Below are 16,075 nucleotides of genomic sequence, written 5' to 3'. Positions count from 1 at the left end.
TCGTTCTTTTTTTTTTTTGGGGGTTAATTTTTTTGTTTTTTTTTTTTTTTTTATTTTTGGTTTTTTTTTATTTAATTTAATTTTTGGGGCAATACCCCCCCCCCCCCCCCCCCCCCCCCTACCAATCCAAAACAGAAACGGACCGCAAACAACCGTTCCCCTCTCGATATATTTCACTGATCCACGTGAGGCTCCGAACAATCTCGGCTTGTCAACGTCGTTCGGCAGAGGCTGTCGGACTTGGTCATTGATTGAAGGGTATGGCCCGATAGGCTTGCAACTAAGTCTGCTAGCTTGAACGCTTCTCGTCCATCTTCTCGTCCCTCACTTCGATCACTCCAACGACCTCGACAGACTTCTTTTCAGACGATGAAAGCGACCCAGACCTCTTCCCAGCAGAGGGGTACCTTACCAATAAATCATCCATCACAGGCTCGGCAACTCTGAGTCCCTCTTTCCTCACCTCCCTCCCAACCACCGGGACCCCCCACAACCCCTCCTCCCACCCCCGAACGCCCGTATCCTCGAGCGCCATGCGCAGCAGCTGGAACCGATCGTCCGCCCTCCTTGCCGTGTCCTTCCTCGCCGCCGCCGCAGACAGCATGCCCCTCCTCCGCCTCCTATCTCTGTGCGCCTCGACGCAGCACGGCACCGTCATGCCGAGCACCACGACGGCGACGCCCACGACCACCACCAGCGCCGTGCCCAGCACGCTGAAGTTCTGCATGGGCTCCTCGGACCGCACCAGCTGGCTCCTGCAGAGCGCCCCGAACTCGTCCATCAGCCCCAGCGACCGGTACTGCGCGTCCAGCGCCGTCGAGTTGATGTACGAACCGGCGGGCGGCTGGGCCGATGCCCACGGCTTGTGTGCCCATTCGAGGGCCGCGTTCTGCATCGCTGTTAGGGTCGTCGCGAACCAGAGGGATACTTCGATGGTCCACTGGTTGTCTGGGAGGTCGTGGCCTTCGGCTTCGGGTCCGAGCTCGGAGGCGAGGAGGCCTAGGGGGTACGAGTGTAAGTTATGTATATTGCATGTATGTATGGTGAGGATGGGGGCGTCGACTACAGCAGAGAAATGGGGTTGGATGGTTTACGCAGGAGGAAAAAAAGGGAAAAGAAAAAAAAAAAAAATTTGGATTGGATAGAAGAGGCTTACCAAAGGGTCCCTGGCCCGCCATCTGACCTAACTGCGCACCCAGCCAGGAGAGCCGCTCGAGGCGCCAAGCCGTGGCCCGCTGGGTGGGGTTGAAGCCCAGGTCCTGCTGGTCGAACAGCGCGAGGTCCATGGTCCCGGAGACGGCGCCGCACCGGCCGTTGGTCGGGTTGCAGATCTGGAACGAGTCGTGACACACCAGCAGGCCGAAGAGGTTGGTCGGCATGAAGCGGCGGACCTCGAAGTCGGCGTCCCACACCTCGCGGGTCGCGTAGAAGAGCGGGTCGTACACGGGCCTGAGGTACTTGATCTGGTTCGACGAGACCAGGTACGCCCCGATGTCCGCGTCGGTGCGGTTGAAGGCCGCGATGGGCGACTTCCCCGTGCCCCATGCCGTGTTTCTGTCGTGGGCTTTGAAGAAGGTGCGCCTCATCGCATGCCAGCGTTAATAGTCATGGTAGAAAGTTCGGTTTTTCGAGTGAGAGCACAGCCATGAGAAAGAAGGCGGGACTCACATGATCTGATACGCAAACCCGTCATACCGCGCGTTCACATTGAACCTCATGGTCGAATTTGGGGCTCCCTCACGTCCGCCGGTGGTTATATTCAGCGCAACATAGGTGTGGTTCACGGGCACGCCATCGCTCTCCTCGACCTCCCAGAACGGCTCCGAGGTGAAGTTTGTCGCGTCCACGACCCCGCACGTCGCCAGCTTCCGCCACGCGACCCGATCCTCGGGCTTCGCGTTCATGCCGAAGTGCGCGTGGCTGTCCAGCCAGCCGCTATCCATGGTCCAGGCCGGCCCCGTCGTCATGTTGGGGCCCAGGCACCGCGTCGTCCCGTCGGCGTCGAATGGGCAGGGGGACTCGGCGCCCTCAAAGGGCAGCGTCGCGCGGGGAAACTCCGCGTTGAACCGCGGACTACTGGTGTTGCTATAGTGGGCAAGTGCGTAGCTGCGGGCGAACTTGAACCAGTCCATGTCGGCCAAGATCTGGGCGTCCATCATCTCGGCGCGGTCGGGCGCGTGCAGGTCCTGGTTCCAGATGAAGTGCAGGTCGCCGCACGCGAGCGGCACGACGGGCACGAGCACGTCCTGGTACGTCTTGGACGCCACATCGGCGACGAAGATGCCCGCCGCGGCGAACAGCAGGCCCACGGTCGCGAAAAGCAACACAAGCGGCAGGATCCTCCGCCCGGCCCGCACGTGGGGCACCCTCCGGCTCCAGGCGGCGTGCAGCTCGACGGACTCGACGACGGCGTCAGCGACGGAGCCCGGGCCCCGCAACATCAGCTGCAGCTGCTGGTCGAGCACGTCCTTGTTCTCCTTGGCCGCGAACCGCTGGTGCAAGTAGAAGGAGCAGAGCTTCCATGCGTTGGCCGCCGCCCAGGCCACGAGCGAGGACAACGCCGCGATGAGGTAATTGCCCCATCGGATCGGGACTGTCAGCGTCGCGCCGAGCGCCGCCGAGTCGCTGTGCTCGACCCAGAAGCCGGTGTAGACGGAGTAGTTCGACATGTTGGGTGTGTTGTTTGCGTTTGGGGGAACTGGAGCGAACTTTGAGTTGATTATCACGAATCTGACAGCCCCTATCTATATAATTACATCTCCGTCCACAGAGATGCTTCATGAACAAGCCAGACCTCCTCCTGGCGTCGCACGGCCTCTCAGCGTGGTAGCAGCATATTAACCGGTGAACTCGTATATTAACTTTGTTCATCCTTCCCGCCTTCGGCAATCCACAGTATGCACCTGTCAGCTTTCCCGTCGCACAAACCAACCGGATTTTCTTGGCAACCCCCTACCAATGCCGTGGACCCCGCCCACGCGCGCATAGGGCCGAAGACTTGGAATGCGACGAATAACTATGGAAGTCAAGCATGTATGAGGCGAAGCCAAATACCCGCGGCGTGCTGCATGCGTGATTGTGACCTTCGCCAATAAAAAGTTAAACAGCGATTAGCAAGGAGGTAACACCAGCCCCAGCCCCCCGGCGCAACCTGTGCCGCGAGGCAGGGGTTTCTTCTTCTCTTCCCCAGCTGTATGCCCCTGCCTCTCCGGGATGGTTGGCAGTGAAGCGGGTAGCCACGCCGCTTAGTGTGTTTAGATGCAGTCACAGCCTCAACGGGTGGTACTTTTAGGCAAGTGCCGATGCCCTGCCGATTGCTGAGTGGATGGACGTGTGTAGATGATGCCATGATCGTGCCGATCCAAAGCCAAGGACCTTGCGTAAGGAGAGACAAGCAGGCAGCGGGGTTACACGGCAGCAAGGGAGAACAGGTAATTATACCTGGGCAGATACAAGTGACTTCGCGGATCTCCGAGACAATTCACCTATATTTGGTGTCTGAGGGTGTAACCGGGAACGTTGAGCACCTTCTGGGGGCGCTTCGGGTAGAGCCGTTCTGCCTTGTTCGGGACCGAGACGGCCAGGCACGTCGCCAAGCGATCGGATCGAGTTATATCTTTGGATGCAAAGTGGAGAAAGTGGTTATTAGGCTAGGCAATTCCCTTCGGTGAGCTGAGCCCAGGGGTTCTTATCCATATTATTGGACATTGAGTTGGGGGCGTTAAATGTAGGAGCAAGACCGCCGCCCGGTTTCAATTCCCCCCCACCACCCCCCACACCTGTGGCCTGCGTCTAGTGCTGGGTTGTAGTCCCAAGCCAGGAAACTATTCAAGTCCTACGATGCGCCATTATCGCACCAGGGTGATCTGACATTCTATCGATGGAAACAGGAAATAATCGCCTGCGCTCGCATGCCCATTCCGTCATCGATGAATCCGAAATTCGGGATGATTAATTTATTCCATTTGCAACTCCCATTTGTTCTATCTTTCCGTCATGCCGTTATGCCCCCTTTCCCGCCCACCAGGATATTACCCTGCAGCTTCCAAGTTCCACGGAGCTTGACGGTCTAGACTACTCGGGATTGGAGGTGATAACCCCCGTTATAGGCAGCCCAGGGTAATGAAATAATTATAGGAGACACGTGAAGATCTAGGCCATGGCCCACAGAACTCTAAATATCTAATTAGATGGCAAATAGCCTAGCTGAGGAATTTCTCGAGGACAAAGTGCAAAGTCTAGAAGTCAGGTATCAGCTCCAAGGCAAGATGGACAAACCACAGTGGCCGAAAGCTAGTGAAGGGGAGGAGACAAAAGACGACAACCTTATCATCTAGCAGTGCCGCCAGTTCAACGCATCTGGACAACTCGCCGCAGCTCTCTAGGAAGAGCAAGAAGAGGAACTCTCGCCTAAGCTAGAGCAGGAACGCAAGTTTGCGTGTCCCTTAATCCAGCGTTTGCAAAGGCGTTCTACAGGTAGGGTTTGTGCGGGATCCAGACAGGTATGATCTCTTTTCTGTTACCCAAGGTAGGCAGCTAGGCGGGGATGAGTCTAACTCCTTTATGCAAGGTAGTTATTTGGCGTAGGTTTTGACTGGGAGGGAAGCGCAGACAGAATCACTAGCAATTTGGATAGAGTATTGTCGTTAGATTTCTTGTAGTCAGAACTTCAATTAAAGAAGCTACCTCAAACTTCAAGCCGCAGCCGGCTTCTGGGCCCAAGCCACGTTGGCGCGGTAGTAGGCGTGCAGCTTATTGCTGCGCAGCTCGCGACGTAGATGGGCGGCGTACACAGCGACCTCTTCCCGAGACCAGCCTAGCTGGCTAGCTGAAAACCCGACCGAGCCCTCGGTGTCATTCACAATAGCGGCTCGCGTGTACAGGCCTATTTCCCGCTGCTTCGGGTCCTTGTCCCAGCCGGAGGTTGGGAGCTTGTGGATAGTCATGTCAGCGTAACTCTCCGCCTATCCGGGCCAAGCAGAGGGAGGAAGCACACCTTGATAAGCCTTCCCTGGACATTGACGAAGCCCGCCTCCTTCAGCGACTTCCTCTGCACTTCGTCGTGGACCACGCTGAAAGACGCGGTGGAGCCTAACTTCTTGGCACCTTCGCGAAAGAGGACACCCCACTGTGCCAAGGCCGACTTCTCAGGAAGCGTGTCATCATCCGACTCGAAGAAGCCGTTGCACTCGAATGACTCGATCCAACCACCCGGCTTAAGCGTCTTGTACGCCTGCTGGAACAGCGCCGTCCAGTCTGTCACGCAGCCGATTAGCCACCGCATGTGCACGTAATCGAGCGACCCCTCCGGAAATGTCCACTCCTGTGTGAAGTCGTCGATCTGGCTATAATTACACGAAATGAAGATCAGTCGCTGTCGGATGGATGGCGGAAACATAATTACCAGCGAGGTCGATCCTTACAAGTGCACGTTGGGCGGGACCCAGCTTGGCTGAATGGGCGACAGGTCAGTGCCGATGACCTCGGTGTCGGGGTACTGCTCTCCAAAGTCACTGTGCGCGTTCATTGTTCAGCCTGCGTTTCGTTGTGAGGAGTACGCAGGAGCGGGAAGCATACATGGCCCAGATGCCCGTTCCAGTTCCAATGTCAACCGCTTTCTTGATCGGCTGTCAGCCCCTTATTCCAACGCACTTCCTAGTTCCGACCTACCTCCATCTCATCCGGTAGGGGAGCGAAGTGGAGCTTGCCGTCCTGGGCGAGCGTAAAAACGTGGTGTCTCGTCCATGTTAGTACCGTACGAGGGATCCTATCACAGTGTCCAGTCTTACTGGATGTCCAATGTCTCGTTTTGTGGAACGTCGTTCGAGCCCCTTTTGCACTATAAGCTGTTGGGTCTTTGTAATCATCCCCAGGCCCTAGCAGCTACCTACCAGTACTGGTTGGTTCCACGGTCGCTGTGGTAGGTCCGCCCGTTTATCGTCCGGTACTGCAGGATGCTGGACGAGACAGAAGCCGTCGAGCTGGCCGCATCGTCGCCTAGTGCCGAGTCGGCGTCGTCGTCCTACAGCGTTGACGGTAAGCAGGGATGTCGCACTTCCACCAGGGGCTTGAAACCACAGCGCGGGATGTCCGCCCACCTCGGGTAGTGGCTGCTCGGTCCAGTGCAGCGGCGGCTGGAGCTGGACCTCGTAGTCGCCCGCCGCGGGCGCAGCAGTTTGTGGTTTCGACATCTTGGTGGCTCTAGGAACAGAGGGACAAGCTAGGCGACAAACGCACTGGGCGGTTACATGGGCGCAAAGAAGGAGGGGAGAGGAAAACACGAAACGCAGAAAAAAAAGGGACACGACAAAATGAAAATTCCAACCAACATGTCTCGTCAGGCCCGATGCATAATTACTTCAACGTCAATAATCACCTGAGGCCTTGCAAGACGTTGCAACGGCTCATTGGTCACTGCAACATAAACCGGCAACCGGATGCCCCTCCGCGGGGTTGAGGGGGCGCATCAGGTGTCCTCTAGCGTCGCCCCCACGGCCCCGTTCGGCGCTAAGCTACAGACACAGGGGGTGCCCCGCCCGCCAAGGGCCCTAATCCGCAGCGGCCCGTTCACGCCTTTGGACCAATCACAGCTCTAAGGATTCTACCCTCGTTTTGGTAACTCGCCGCTAGCGACGTCAGTTGGTTGTCGCCCAACGCAGGACACCCAGATGGATATGTCCTCTTCACCAGTGCAACATAAACAATGTTCGTTCATGTCGCTCCAGTTCATGCTGTTCAGGGTTCTTCCGGGCTGATTCACGCGGTGGTGCCCCAGTCTCAAATTCCCAAAGCTACTGAAGTATCTAGAAGTGGAATTCCTTGCTTCCTGGGCAATGGTTGGAGGAACATCTCAATGAGGTTTGTCCTTCCCACCGTTAACCATCCTCGATTTTCTTCGCTGCTTTAGTCACAGATATGTTCGTGACAAATTATGACACATCCGATTCTTTTCGTGAGGCGATTTGTACAATACATCAAGGTAAAAACGGGCATCAACTACCAAGCTTGGTAGGGCAATTTGGTCAGATCTCGAATTTTGCCCATGCAGGATGAAGTTCCGCTCTTCCCGTCCAATGACCAGACTGTCTTCTTGCATGCCCAACAACACCCCATGTTTCCCCATGAGCAACTCATCCCACGCTCCACGCTGCTACTTTTACAATCCTTAGATTTCCCCCGCACCCCCTCCCCGTGGTTTCCGCCTTCTTCTACTCACGGCGCCATCACGGCTCCTCGCTTGATCCTCCCTCAGTGCCCTCTGTAATCAGTCAAAGCTGTGACCGGATTAATTGTTGTGCTCCAGTCAACCAGGTCAAGACTCCCGTCCCCAACCATGGCCGACCAGCGAACGCCAAAGGCCGCTACCAGTGACACAAACCAAGGCGCCCTCGCAGAATCTGGGGAACCATTGAGTGTAGCGCCAGCCAATCCTCCCCAGGAAGAGCTGATTCCTGCTCTATTACCTGAAGTAGGTGCATTATAAGACCTGACCAGACCAACAAACCAGACGTCCAATGCATGGAAGGTTGTGTGAAATGGCAAACCGGTCCACTTGTGAGCTAATGATTATTGACTGTCGGATGACATGTAGGACGATGCCGATGATGAGGATAACGATTCGTCTCTTGGAGTTGAGGACGCGCAAGTACCCCATGTGTTGATTTTTTGTTTTCTTTGCTTTTCTTTTGGTGCAATAAGAGCTGACATTTCCCCCTCTCCCCCTGCAGTACAAGCTCGACTGCATCTGTCGCGTCAAGCATCCTCAACTACCGAACTATCCAGGGCCGAACTTTCCATAGCGAGAAATACGACACTGGTTATTTCACGCCCATCGATGACCAGCAGCAGGAATCTGTTGACATCACGTACGTTGTACAGAGATAGAAGGTCTCCAATCCTTGATGCATTCGCTAATTCGTCGCTAGACACCACTATCTCTCGCTTATCCTAGACGGCAAGCTCTATCTTGCGCCTATTAAGGATGGGGTTCAGGTTAGAACACCTTTCCTCGTTGATAGTGGGCAAGCTTCTAATATTACTCCCATCCATATAGAAAGTCCTCGACGTGGGCACTGGGACAGGAATATGGGCAATGTAAGCGACAGGCCATGGCCGCGGCACCTCTTTCCCCTCCTCTCCCTCCACCTACCTTTTTTCTTCTTCTTCTTCTCCTCGTTTTTCTCTCCTTTTTCTCTTCGGATCCGATGCTAAAACTTCTAGTGACTTTGCGGACCAATTTCCCAACGCCGAAGTCATCGGCACTGACCTATCGCCCATCCAACCTACCTGGGTTCCGCCAAACCTGAAGTTCGAGCTTGACGACGCAACGCAGGCCTGGAGCTGGGTGGATAACACGTTCGACTTTATCCACATGCGGTATCTGTTCGGCGCCATTTCAGACTGGGACAAACTCCTCGCCGAAGCGTACCGCTGCTGTAAGCCTGGCGGCTGGGTCCAATCCTGTGAGATTGATGCCTCGTTTGTCAGTGACGACGGTACAGTGGACAAAGTCCCTGGGCTAGAATTGTTCAACAAGCTGTACCAAGAGAGTGGGAAAAAGTGTGGCCGCAGCTTTTGTGTTGTTGCCGAAGATCTACAGAGAAAGTCGACGGAGGCCGCGGGTTTCACCGACATCCAAACTGTGAACTACAAGGTTTGACGTCCCCGGGCGGCTGGTATACGCTTGATGCCATTACTTACATCTACCCTTACAGATCCCAATTGGTGGCTGGGCCCAGAACCAAAAGCTTCGTGAGGTTGGGCAGTTTTCCAAGTTGACACTTGAGAATGATATTGAAGGTTGGTTGATTTCTCTACATGCAACATCTTTCAAAAGCCATGTCATCCCCCTTCTTCAGATTCCTCGCTAGGTTTTAAATTATATTGCTAATCGTCACCAGGATATACGCTGCTGCTGTGGCATAACGTCATGGGTTGGCCCAAGGAAGAGTATCAGATCTTCCTGTTCAATGTTCGAAAAGCCTTGAAGAACAAGCGTGTCCATGGGTATATGAAGCTACGCTTTGTTTATGGGCGCAAGCCATAGATTGGCAGTACACTATAAACTTATAGGTCCTGAGCTAGAATGAGTTTGGAAGGATGGAGGACTTCTAGTCGGCATTTTGTTGCCGCCGTCTGTTGCGAATTTTTCTCTTTGGCTCTGATACGAACTAGGATTCTTGAATCACGGGATTCTCCAGCAAAAATGGACTTCGAGCTGGTGTTATTTAAATGCTACCGAACTCGAGATCCTCCGGTTTTGCTGGGACAACTTCTGTGCCGTGTTTGAACTCCTCTCCTGTGACTGTGCAGGCAAGCGTCTGATTGTTCTTACATCGCCCCTAGAGTGTGATGTAGGCAATGCGGAGAGAAGAACCTGTGCAGGACTAGAAAAATTGTACGCAGTGTGATATCTATTTACTTAGTCAAAGTACCTACCACACCTAGGCACTAATAATCTAACCTCCAAGACCTTTTTAAACCAATGAAATATCAGTCTATTTGACAGCGTGGTAGACTAGGCCGCGCTATCATGATATCTGCCGCTAGAAGGCGCTTTTTGAAAGCCCTCTCGATTTCGTCGAGCGACTTGCCCTTAGTCTCCACCATGTAAAAGAAGCTGACGATGGTACCAACGGCTGTGCATCTGCCGAACAAGAGGTAGGCGCTTGGTGCACTCTTGGCCAGAAAGATAGGGCAAATGAATGCCATAATGAAGTTGCAGACCCAGTTAAAGCCTGTGTGCCCATTTTACCAGGGTTAAGTAGGAGCACATGGTACGGATTGAGAAGGTTGGGGAGAGGGGGCAAGAGTAAAAAAGTGGACTTACCGACGCAAGGCTCGTGGCCTGTGCCCGCGTGTGCTGGGTTTGTATCTCGGGAGCCCAAACCTTGATGCTGATAGCCCATGTCGTGGCCTGGATAACACAGTAGATGTAAATTGTAACAATGACCACCTAGCAGCCTGCACCGCTGTTTGCTTGGACTTGCTGGCCAGCGTAGAGTCCACTGATTAGGACCATGGTAGCGGTGAGACCAAGTCCGCCCACGAGTGTACTCGTTCTCCGACCCCATTTGTCAGCGTAGAGTGTGGCCAGAATACCTGTCACGAGAATGACAATAGCAGACACTCCTGAGGCCTACGCGGAAAGAATGTACAGTCAGCGCCCCTGGTTGGTTTCTTTCTTTCTTTTTCTCCTTTGGCTGTTGGCTATAACAGCGAACACCTACCAAGAACGAGGCCTCTTGAGATTTGAGGCCTGCTTGCTGAAATATCATAGGGGCATACTGAATAAGATCTGTTAGTCAGTATTCCGACACTTGAAACACCTTTGGAAGCTTGACCTACCTAGAGGACGGCATCGATTTCACGAAGCTGTAAGAAACCCATCAGAAAGACGGCGGGGAAGGCTTGCTTCCGCACATTTCTCTTCCACAGGTCACGGAAACCCGCGTGCTTCTTAGTCTTTGCTTCCGGCTGGGTGGGGTCCTGGATGGCAAAAGCCGAACCCTGGATGGGGGCATCTTCAGGTTCTACTTCGCGGTCCTCGCGTTTGACCCCCAGGAGATCCCAGACCCTCTCCGCATCAGATGTGCGACCGCGCCGCACCAGCCAGCGTGGAGACTCGGGCAGCAGGAACAAGTTGGTCAGGGTATATGCAGCAGCTATGCAGGCCATGATGATGTACGGAAGGCGCTACGACAGGGAGCTAGGGATGCCGACCGTGGCATAGCTCACAAATTAGCCCACAACCAAGGCCGGACAAGTCCTAAGCTGCAGGAAGGCAGTGAGGGGGTGGCATGGATGCGCAAACTGAACTTTTAGGTTCCCACCCCCCGAAATGTCACGTTTTGATCAACATACACGCGTGTAACATTCCTGTTTATGTACTTTGCCAGCGTCGTCATCGGGTGGCCCATCTCTTTGCTTTCGGCAAGGTTTGACATAATAATTACATACAATTATATTATACTGCATACTACATATGCTTGGCAGAGCAAGGGGCAGAGGGGCATGCTAATAAGAGGAATCTCTTTTTCATAGGAACCCAAGACGTGTGATTACTTGCTCGCCTTGACTCCGGCAGAAGGAAAAGAACTAATTAGTTCCACCACTAGCCTAGGTAATCATATCAATGTGATATCACGGAACTCGACATCCTCCCAGTCGACCATTGACGACTTCCCGTCGACATTGCCCGTCCAGTCCCAGAACCTCCCTACCCTCCTAAAGGATTCACTGGCATCACACGGGAGGACCACAAGCCCACCGTCCCCTCGCTGCACCCGATCGGTACCCACGAGATTCCACCGCGAAGCAGACTTGAGCCACAAAAGACACAGCCGAGCCTCCTCATCAGGGGACAAGCGATAATCACACTCGCGAACCACGGCGGCGCGGTCGGCGACGGAGCCAATGGGCACCATCCTCGCGCGGAGGGTGACAGACCCGCCTAAGACACGACCGAACGGCGCGTCGGCGTCAACGAGCCGTATTGAATGGCTGATGAGGCTCGCGGTGGCTGCGTCGCCGTCATCGGACCCGGCAAGACTTAGGCGGTGGCGCAGGTTGTTGGTGACGAAGTTGGCGCCCTGCCGAGGACTGTCCATCTCGTGGTCCAGGACCGAGATCCACGACCAGCTGGGCGATTGGTGCTTCCCGAGGTCGAGCTTGCGGCCCAGTGCCGCGCACCCGCTCCGCCACATGAGGTCGTCAATGATCTGGGACTTCCACAGGCCCGCGAGATAGACGTCCGACCCCTGGGCGTACATTCTGGCGTAGCCGGCCAGAGCAGGCAGGCGGTCCGCCGCGAACGTCAGCTGCCGCACCGAGTACTGCTCGAGAATGGCATGCCACAGGCCCGCGCGGCTCGCCCTGGCGGAGTTCTTCTCGGCCAGGGCGAGGCCGTCCGGCTCCCACGCGTCGCCTGTGAACCTCACGAAGGCCTCGACACAGCTGAGGGATGCGCCCTGGGAGCCGCCGATCTCGAGGGTGCGTGAGGCGAGATGCCGCTCCTGGAACGTCCAGCCGCGCGTGTCGAGGAAGCTGGCTTCCTGGAACTCGGATGCCAGGCACACGGGGACTGTCTCGCCTGCCGGACCGGCCGGGAAGGAGACCACCGCGACGTCGTCGAAGTGGTTCGGGAAGCCGTCGTTGGCGGTTCGCGACTGGGCGCCGGCGAGTAGGACTGCGGTGGCGTTGCTGTAGATGTCGCCCATGCGCTCGATCTCGGCGGCCTTGGTGGTGTCGTCGTCCTGGACGATGCACAGAGCGTCGACCCAGAGGTACTGAATGCCCAGGCGCGCTGTCATCTGGGCCGCTTGGGCTATTGTGAGGGGGAGGCGCGCCAGCTCGATTCCCTGCTCTATGTGCGCGGCGCGATTCATCTTAGTGGTGAGTATCTTCTGTGGGCCGCCCCAGCAGTAGCTGAGGGCGATGTACTCTCCAACATGTTGGTGACCTGGGACATAGAGGTGGATTCTTCCATCCAGATCAAGTGACGAGACATCTAAGACCATGGTTGGGAGAACAGAGATGTCCCTGAGCCGACATTGGCGGTGATGCCGGCGACACCCGCGCACCATATCCATGACAGGGTTTGCAAAGCAATCCTGCTTCCAATACTCCATTGACGTATAGAACCCGCCGAATCTGCGCCAGTGCCGCACCACTCAATGGGTCAGTCTCGCACGCCCGTGGAGAAACGGGGTCAAGGTACATACATTCGCAGCTTGTTGAGTCAAGACCAAGTGCGCGCATTGCAGCCTCTAAACACATACGTCTGTCAAAATAACAAGATCTGTGACAGACACAACAGGGTGCGCCTACCGGGGATGGAATACCATGCCAGTGTAGCTGACACGGATGTCTCGACGGTTCCATCATACAGGTAGCAGAGCATGGACGAGGGCGCGGTCGTGTCATCCGCGACAAACACGTCACCAGTCTCAGACCCGGAATCGTCTCCATCTTCGGCATCCAGTTCCCGGAACATCAGCAGGAGTCGGACCTCTCCTCTCTGCAGGTCCGCGGTTTGGTCCATCGCCACGGCCGACGCGGTTAGCATCTTGGCGATGAGGCGACAGAGCGAGCAATTGCGTTCCAGATCGGAAAATGGGCAGAGGGCAGTTGGCTGCTCGCCGGCGAGCTGGGCCACCGACTCTCTCGTCCTGAAAAGCCGCTCGCATCGGCAGCAGAGGGCCGCTGTCATGTGGAGTTGTGGGGATGGAGGCGAGCACTTGGGAATACGAAGCGGATCCATTCTCGTCCTTCCTCAAGGTCGCCGTCAATTAACTAACACGCCTCATGCGAGGTCTATCACAGCCTAGTAGGCCGAGATTTTTTCAACCAGCCGCCGGCGAGCGCAGGGTAAGCTGACGTCATTCCATAGAAGTGGTTCAGCCCGACAAGGATTGGGCATACCTACATACCTACGGATCCGTACATACCTACATACCCCGCGACCCTTGTCAGCCGCACGTCTTTTCAGCCCCAAGCTTGCTCAACTTCTTGTGCTATAATTATGCCTCAACACCAGAGGGGAACGATTCTAGGACGCAACCAACTCCTATACCTATCACCACTCAGGCATAATAGGGATTTGCTGTTTTCCTAGACCACAACTAATACTTTGAGATGTCATGTAAGTGCTTTGAATCCTAAAGACTAGTAAAGCATACGTGTATAATCTGACATGCCATTTGATTGTAGTCAATCATTACCGGATCAAGCGAGAGGCCCATACCCTAAGTCGGCAACACACCAGCTGGAGCCCTTTCACCCACAGATGGCGCCTTGCGCCGAGACGGGAAACAGGGGGTGAGGGCATTCTTGAGGCACAATCCGGGGAAGATGGTGGTGACGAAATTCAACATGCCCACACTTCACCCGATTCGTTAGCCTTTTGCAGCCTGGATCAGGAAGAGAGTGGCGATGCCGTACTTGCGCCTCAGCCGTCGGCCACACAAGCTGATGGTCTGCGGAATCGGCGAGAAACCGGAAGTGACACAGTAAATGAGACCGCGACCACCGCCACGGGAGGAGAGCTACAAAAGCAGCATTGGGGGTTCAAAACTGTCCAACCGAAAGTGCCGTTCACCATTGCAAACCAGATTCAGCGCATCTTCCAACAGTCCAGCGTCATCAGTCTGCTTCTGCTATGTTGTCCGGTTGGGTTCATCTTGAACTATACCAGGGGGAGATCGGCCGAAACCTTCGCCCTTAATTTTGTCAGCACTATTCCTCTCAATTTTATTGGCGACTTCGCCATGACCGAGGTTGGCCTTAGACTGGGAGAGACTACTGCGGACTTGCTGTGCGTGTCAACGAGGTAATTATAGTTTCGCTCCTGGCAAGAGAACATTTGTAAGTCGAACGCGGCTAATCAGATCTAGCAACCTTGTACAATTCATATCCTGCATTGTCCTGCTACGCACCAACCAAATCACCATCCTCAAAACTTCGCTCGTGGGTAGCATTCTCGCAAACATCCTATTCTTCATGGGATTAAGTGTAATTTGCGGTAGCTTCTCGAGGAAGTACCAGTATTTCAACCGTACCGCGGCCCACATGTCCTCCAACCTACTCTCGCTGGCATCAACTAGCTTGCTGATTCCAACGGCGTCTCGACTCCTGTCACAAGCATCTCCGCAGGATCTCGTCAAACAATCGAGAGCTGCATCTTTCGTTCTTATCCTTGTCTACGTCCTATACGTGTTCTGCGAGCATTGGACGCATAAGGATATCTATAGCGAAGAGGCCCAGAAAGTGCCAGCTCGAAAACGTGCTAGGCCACTCAAGGATGGGGCAGTCACACTAGGCCTTGTAAACCCCGTTGGCCTAATTGCTGCACATGGTGTTGGAGGCGAAGAAAGACGGCGCCGCGAGATGCTGCAATACTCAGGCGGTCGCGAAGAAGTTGAAGACGACGGACCACAACTTCACTTTGGAGTTGCTGTTGCCACTTTCCTCATCACCACGGCCCTGCTCTACTTCAATATCGACTTCTCTGTCAACAGTATCGATGCTCTCACTACCGATGCCAACCTGTCGAAGACGTTCGTTGGCTTGATCCTTTTCCCCCTGTCAAACTGCGACTATGTTCCGATTCAGCTGGCCATGAAGGACAAGCTAAGTCATACAGTCACAAGTACGGTTGGCAAAAGCATCCAGACTGCGCTCCTAGTTACTCCTGGGGTCATTCTTCTTGCTTGGTGCCTTGGGGTTGATGAGGTGACGCTAGTCTTCGACGGCTTCGAGGTTGTCAGCCTCTTTACAACGGTCTTGCTGTTGAATTTTCTCATTGTAGATGCAAAGGTCCACTGGTGAGTCTTGTTTTCTAGGAATGTCACTCTAAGAATTGTCTAACATGAAGTGTTACTAATTAGCTACAGGATCCAAGGCGTCTTATTGCTGGCCGACTGGACCCTTATTGCGGTTGCAGCATTCTTTGTCCATGGAGAAGCAGAGCGATCATGATGAAATACTAGGATAGTATGAATCTTAGCTGGAAAAGCGCTCGATGCTAAACGCCTGTCCTGTGTTTCCAAAGCAGACGGTTTTAGCTTTACTAATCAGGTGAAAGAGGCTTGACAAGTCGCAAGGAAAATCCAATTATGGCCCAGACTACTGTCTACTTTATTTGAGGAAAGATGAACAGAAAAGGGGGAAGTAAAACTCGTATCAACAATTTAACGTGAGTTAACCCACTCAGGGATGAATGTATCTAAAGCTGCTTTTCGCAGTGAAGAGAGCTCTTCCCACAGATCCGAGGAAGAGCTACAGGGGCACGTGGTCTGCTACATTTCCACCCTCACGAAAACTGAAAGCTCGCCTACCAAGGCGGCCGAGGGCAAAGATACCAAGGCATTCCTAGACCTCATTCTAAAGGAATTGATGGTAGTTCTCAAGAAGCAGCGTTGATGAAGTTGCACAGTTACGCCAACGGATACTTGCATCCCCAGGTCTGACCAGGCGGCCCAGAAGCGTACGCCACGCATCAATTCTGTGGCTGCCGACGCGGGTCAATTCAACTGTGGCTCAACAATAAGCTGGCGCATTTGGCTCGCGAGTAATA

The 16,075-nt window shown here is 54.5% G+C and overlaps 6 protein-coding genes across 6 annotated transcripts; 2 read left to right on the top strand and 4 right to left on the bottom strand.

Moving 5' to 3' along the window:
- Window positions 1–116: 116 nt before the first annotated feature.
- Window positions 117–2,847, bottom strand: QBC33DRAFT_286132 (uncharacterized protein). Its single transcript, XM_060423288.1, has 3 exons — window positions 1,669–2,847; window positions 1,157–1,581; window positions 117–999 (listed from the first exon to the last, which is right to left on the bottom strand). The coding sequence occupies exons 1-3, from the start codon at window positions 2,667–2,669 to the stop codon at window positions 290–292; spliced, it is 2,136 nt and encodes a 711-aa protein (XP_060278503.1). The 5' UTR covers window positions 2,670–2,847; the 3' UTR covers window positions 117–289.
- Window positions 2,848–4,642: 1,795 nt separating this feature from the next.
- QBC33DRAFT_552202 (S-adenosyl-L-methionine-dependent methyltransferase) lies at window positions 4,643–6,376 on the bottom strand. The gene is made up of 8 exons (XM_060429279.1): window positions 6,099–6,376; window positions 5,892–6,022; window positions 5,790–5,831; window positions 5,671–5,737; window positions 5,578–5,618; window positions 5,424–5,513; window positions 4,997–5,345; window positions 4,643–4,931 (listed from the first exon to the last, which is right to left on the bottom strand). Exons 1-8 carry the CDS (start codon window positions 6,189–6,191, stop codon window positions 4,695–4,697), a joined length of 1,050 nt encoding a protein of 349 aa, XP_060278502.1. The 5' UTR covers window positions 6,192–6,376; the 3' UTR covers window positions 4,643–4,694.
- Window positions 6,377–7,190: 814 nt separating this feature from the next.
- QBC33DRAFT_623745 (S-adenosyl-L-methionine-dependent methyltransferase) lies at window positions 7,191–9,301 on the top strand. The gene is made up of 8 exons (XM_060432914.1): window positions 7,191–7,468; window positions 7,592–7,641; window positions 7,728–7,865; window positions 7,926–7,992; window positions 8,054–8,094; window positions 8,221–8,653; window positions 8,715–8,799; window positions 8,901–9,301. The coding sequence occupies exons 1-8, from the start codon at window positions 7,334–7,336 to the stop codon at window positions 9,044–9,046; spliced, it is 1,095 nt and encodes a 364-aa protein (XP_060278501.1). The 5' UTR covers window positions 7,191–7,333; the 3' UTR covers window positions 9,047–9,301.
- Window positions 9,302–9,492: 191 nt separating this feature from the next.
- QBC33DRAFT_601754 (general substrate transporter) lies at window positions 9,493–10,797 on the bottom strand (the record flags this gene model as incomplete). Its single annotated transcript, XM_060432123.1, has 5 exons — window positions 10,357–10,797; window positions 10,230–10,286; window positions 9,986–10,138; window positions 9,826–9,955; window positions 9,493–9,737 (listed from the first exon to the last, which is right to left on the bottom strand). The coding sequence occupies exons 1-5, from the start codon at window positions 10,675–10,677 to the stop codon at window positions 9,493–9,495; spliced, it is 906 nt and encodes a 301-aa protein (XP_060278500.1). The 5' UTR covers window positions 10,678–10,797.
- Window positions 10,798–10,894: 97 nt separating this feature from the next.
- On the bottom strand, window positions 10,895–13,346 carry QBC33DRAFT_552194 (heterokaryon incompatibility protein-domain-containing protein). The gene is made up of 3 exons (XM_060429278.1): window positions 12,829–13,346; window positions 12,723–12,767; window positions 10,895–12,670 (listed from the first exon to the last, which is right to left on the bottom strand). The coding sequence occupies exons 1-3, from the start codon at window positions 13,259–13,261 to the stop codon at window positions 11,127–11,129; spliced, it is 2,022 nt and encodes a 673-aa protein (XP_060278499.1). The 5' UTR covers window positions 13,262–13,346; the 3' UTR covers window positions 10,895–11,126.
- Window positions 13,347–13,475: 129 nt separating this feature from the next.
- On the top strand, window positions 13,476–15,596 carry QBC33DRAFT_286053 (uncharacterized protein). The gene is made up of 4 exons (XM_060423287.1): window positions 13,476–13,642; window positions 13,711–14,329; window positions 14,394–15,323; window positions 15,393–15,596. The coding sequence occupies exons 1-4, from the start codon at window positions 13,636–13,638 to the stop codon at window positions 15,475–15,477; spliced, it is 1,641 nt and encodes a 546-aa protein (XP_060278498.1). The 5' UTR covers window positions 13,476–13,635; the 3' UTR covers window positions 15,478–15,596.
- Window positions 15,597–16,075: the final 479 nt, after the last annotated feature.

The sequence above is a fragment of the Phialemonium atrogriseum genome (genome assembly GCF_030411735.1).
Source record: "Phialemonium atrogriseum strain 8032-3 unplaced genomic scaffold QBC33scaffold_43, whole genome shotgun sequence".
NCBI lineage: Eukaryota > Fungi > Ascomycota > Sordariomycetes > Cephalothecales > Cephalothecaceae > Phialemonium > Phialemonium atrogriseum.
The sequence above is the reverse complement of the archived record's forward strand: the minus strand, read 5'-3'. Positions and strand labels throughout refer to the sequence as shown.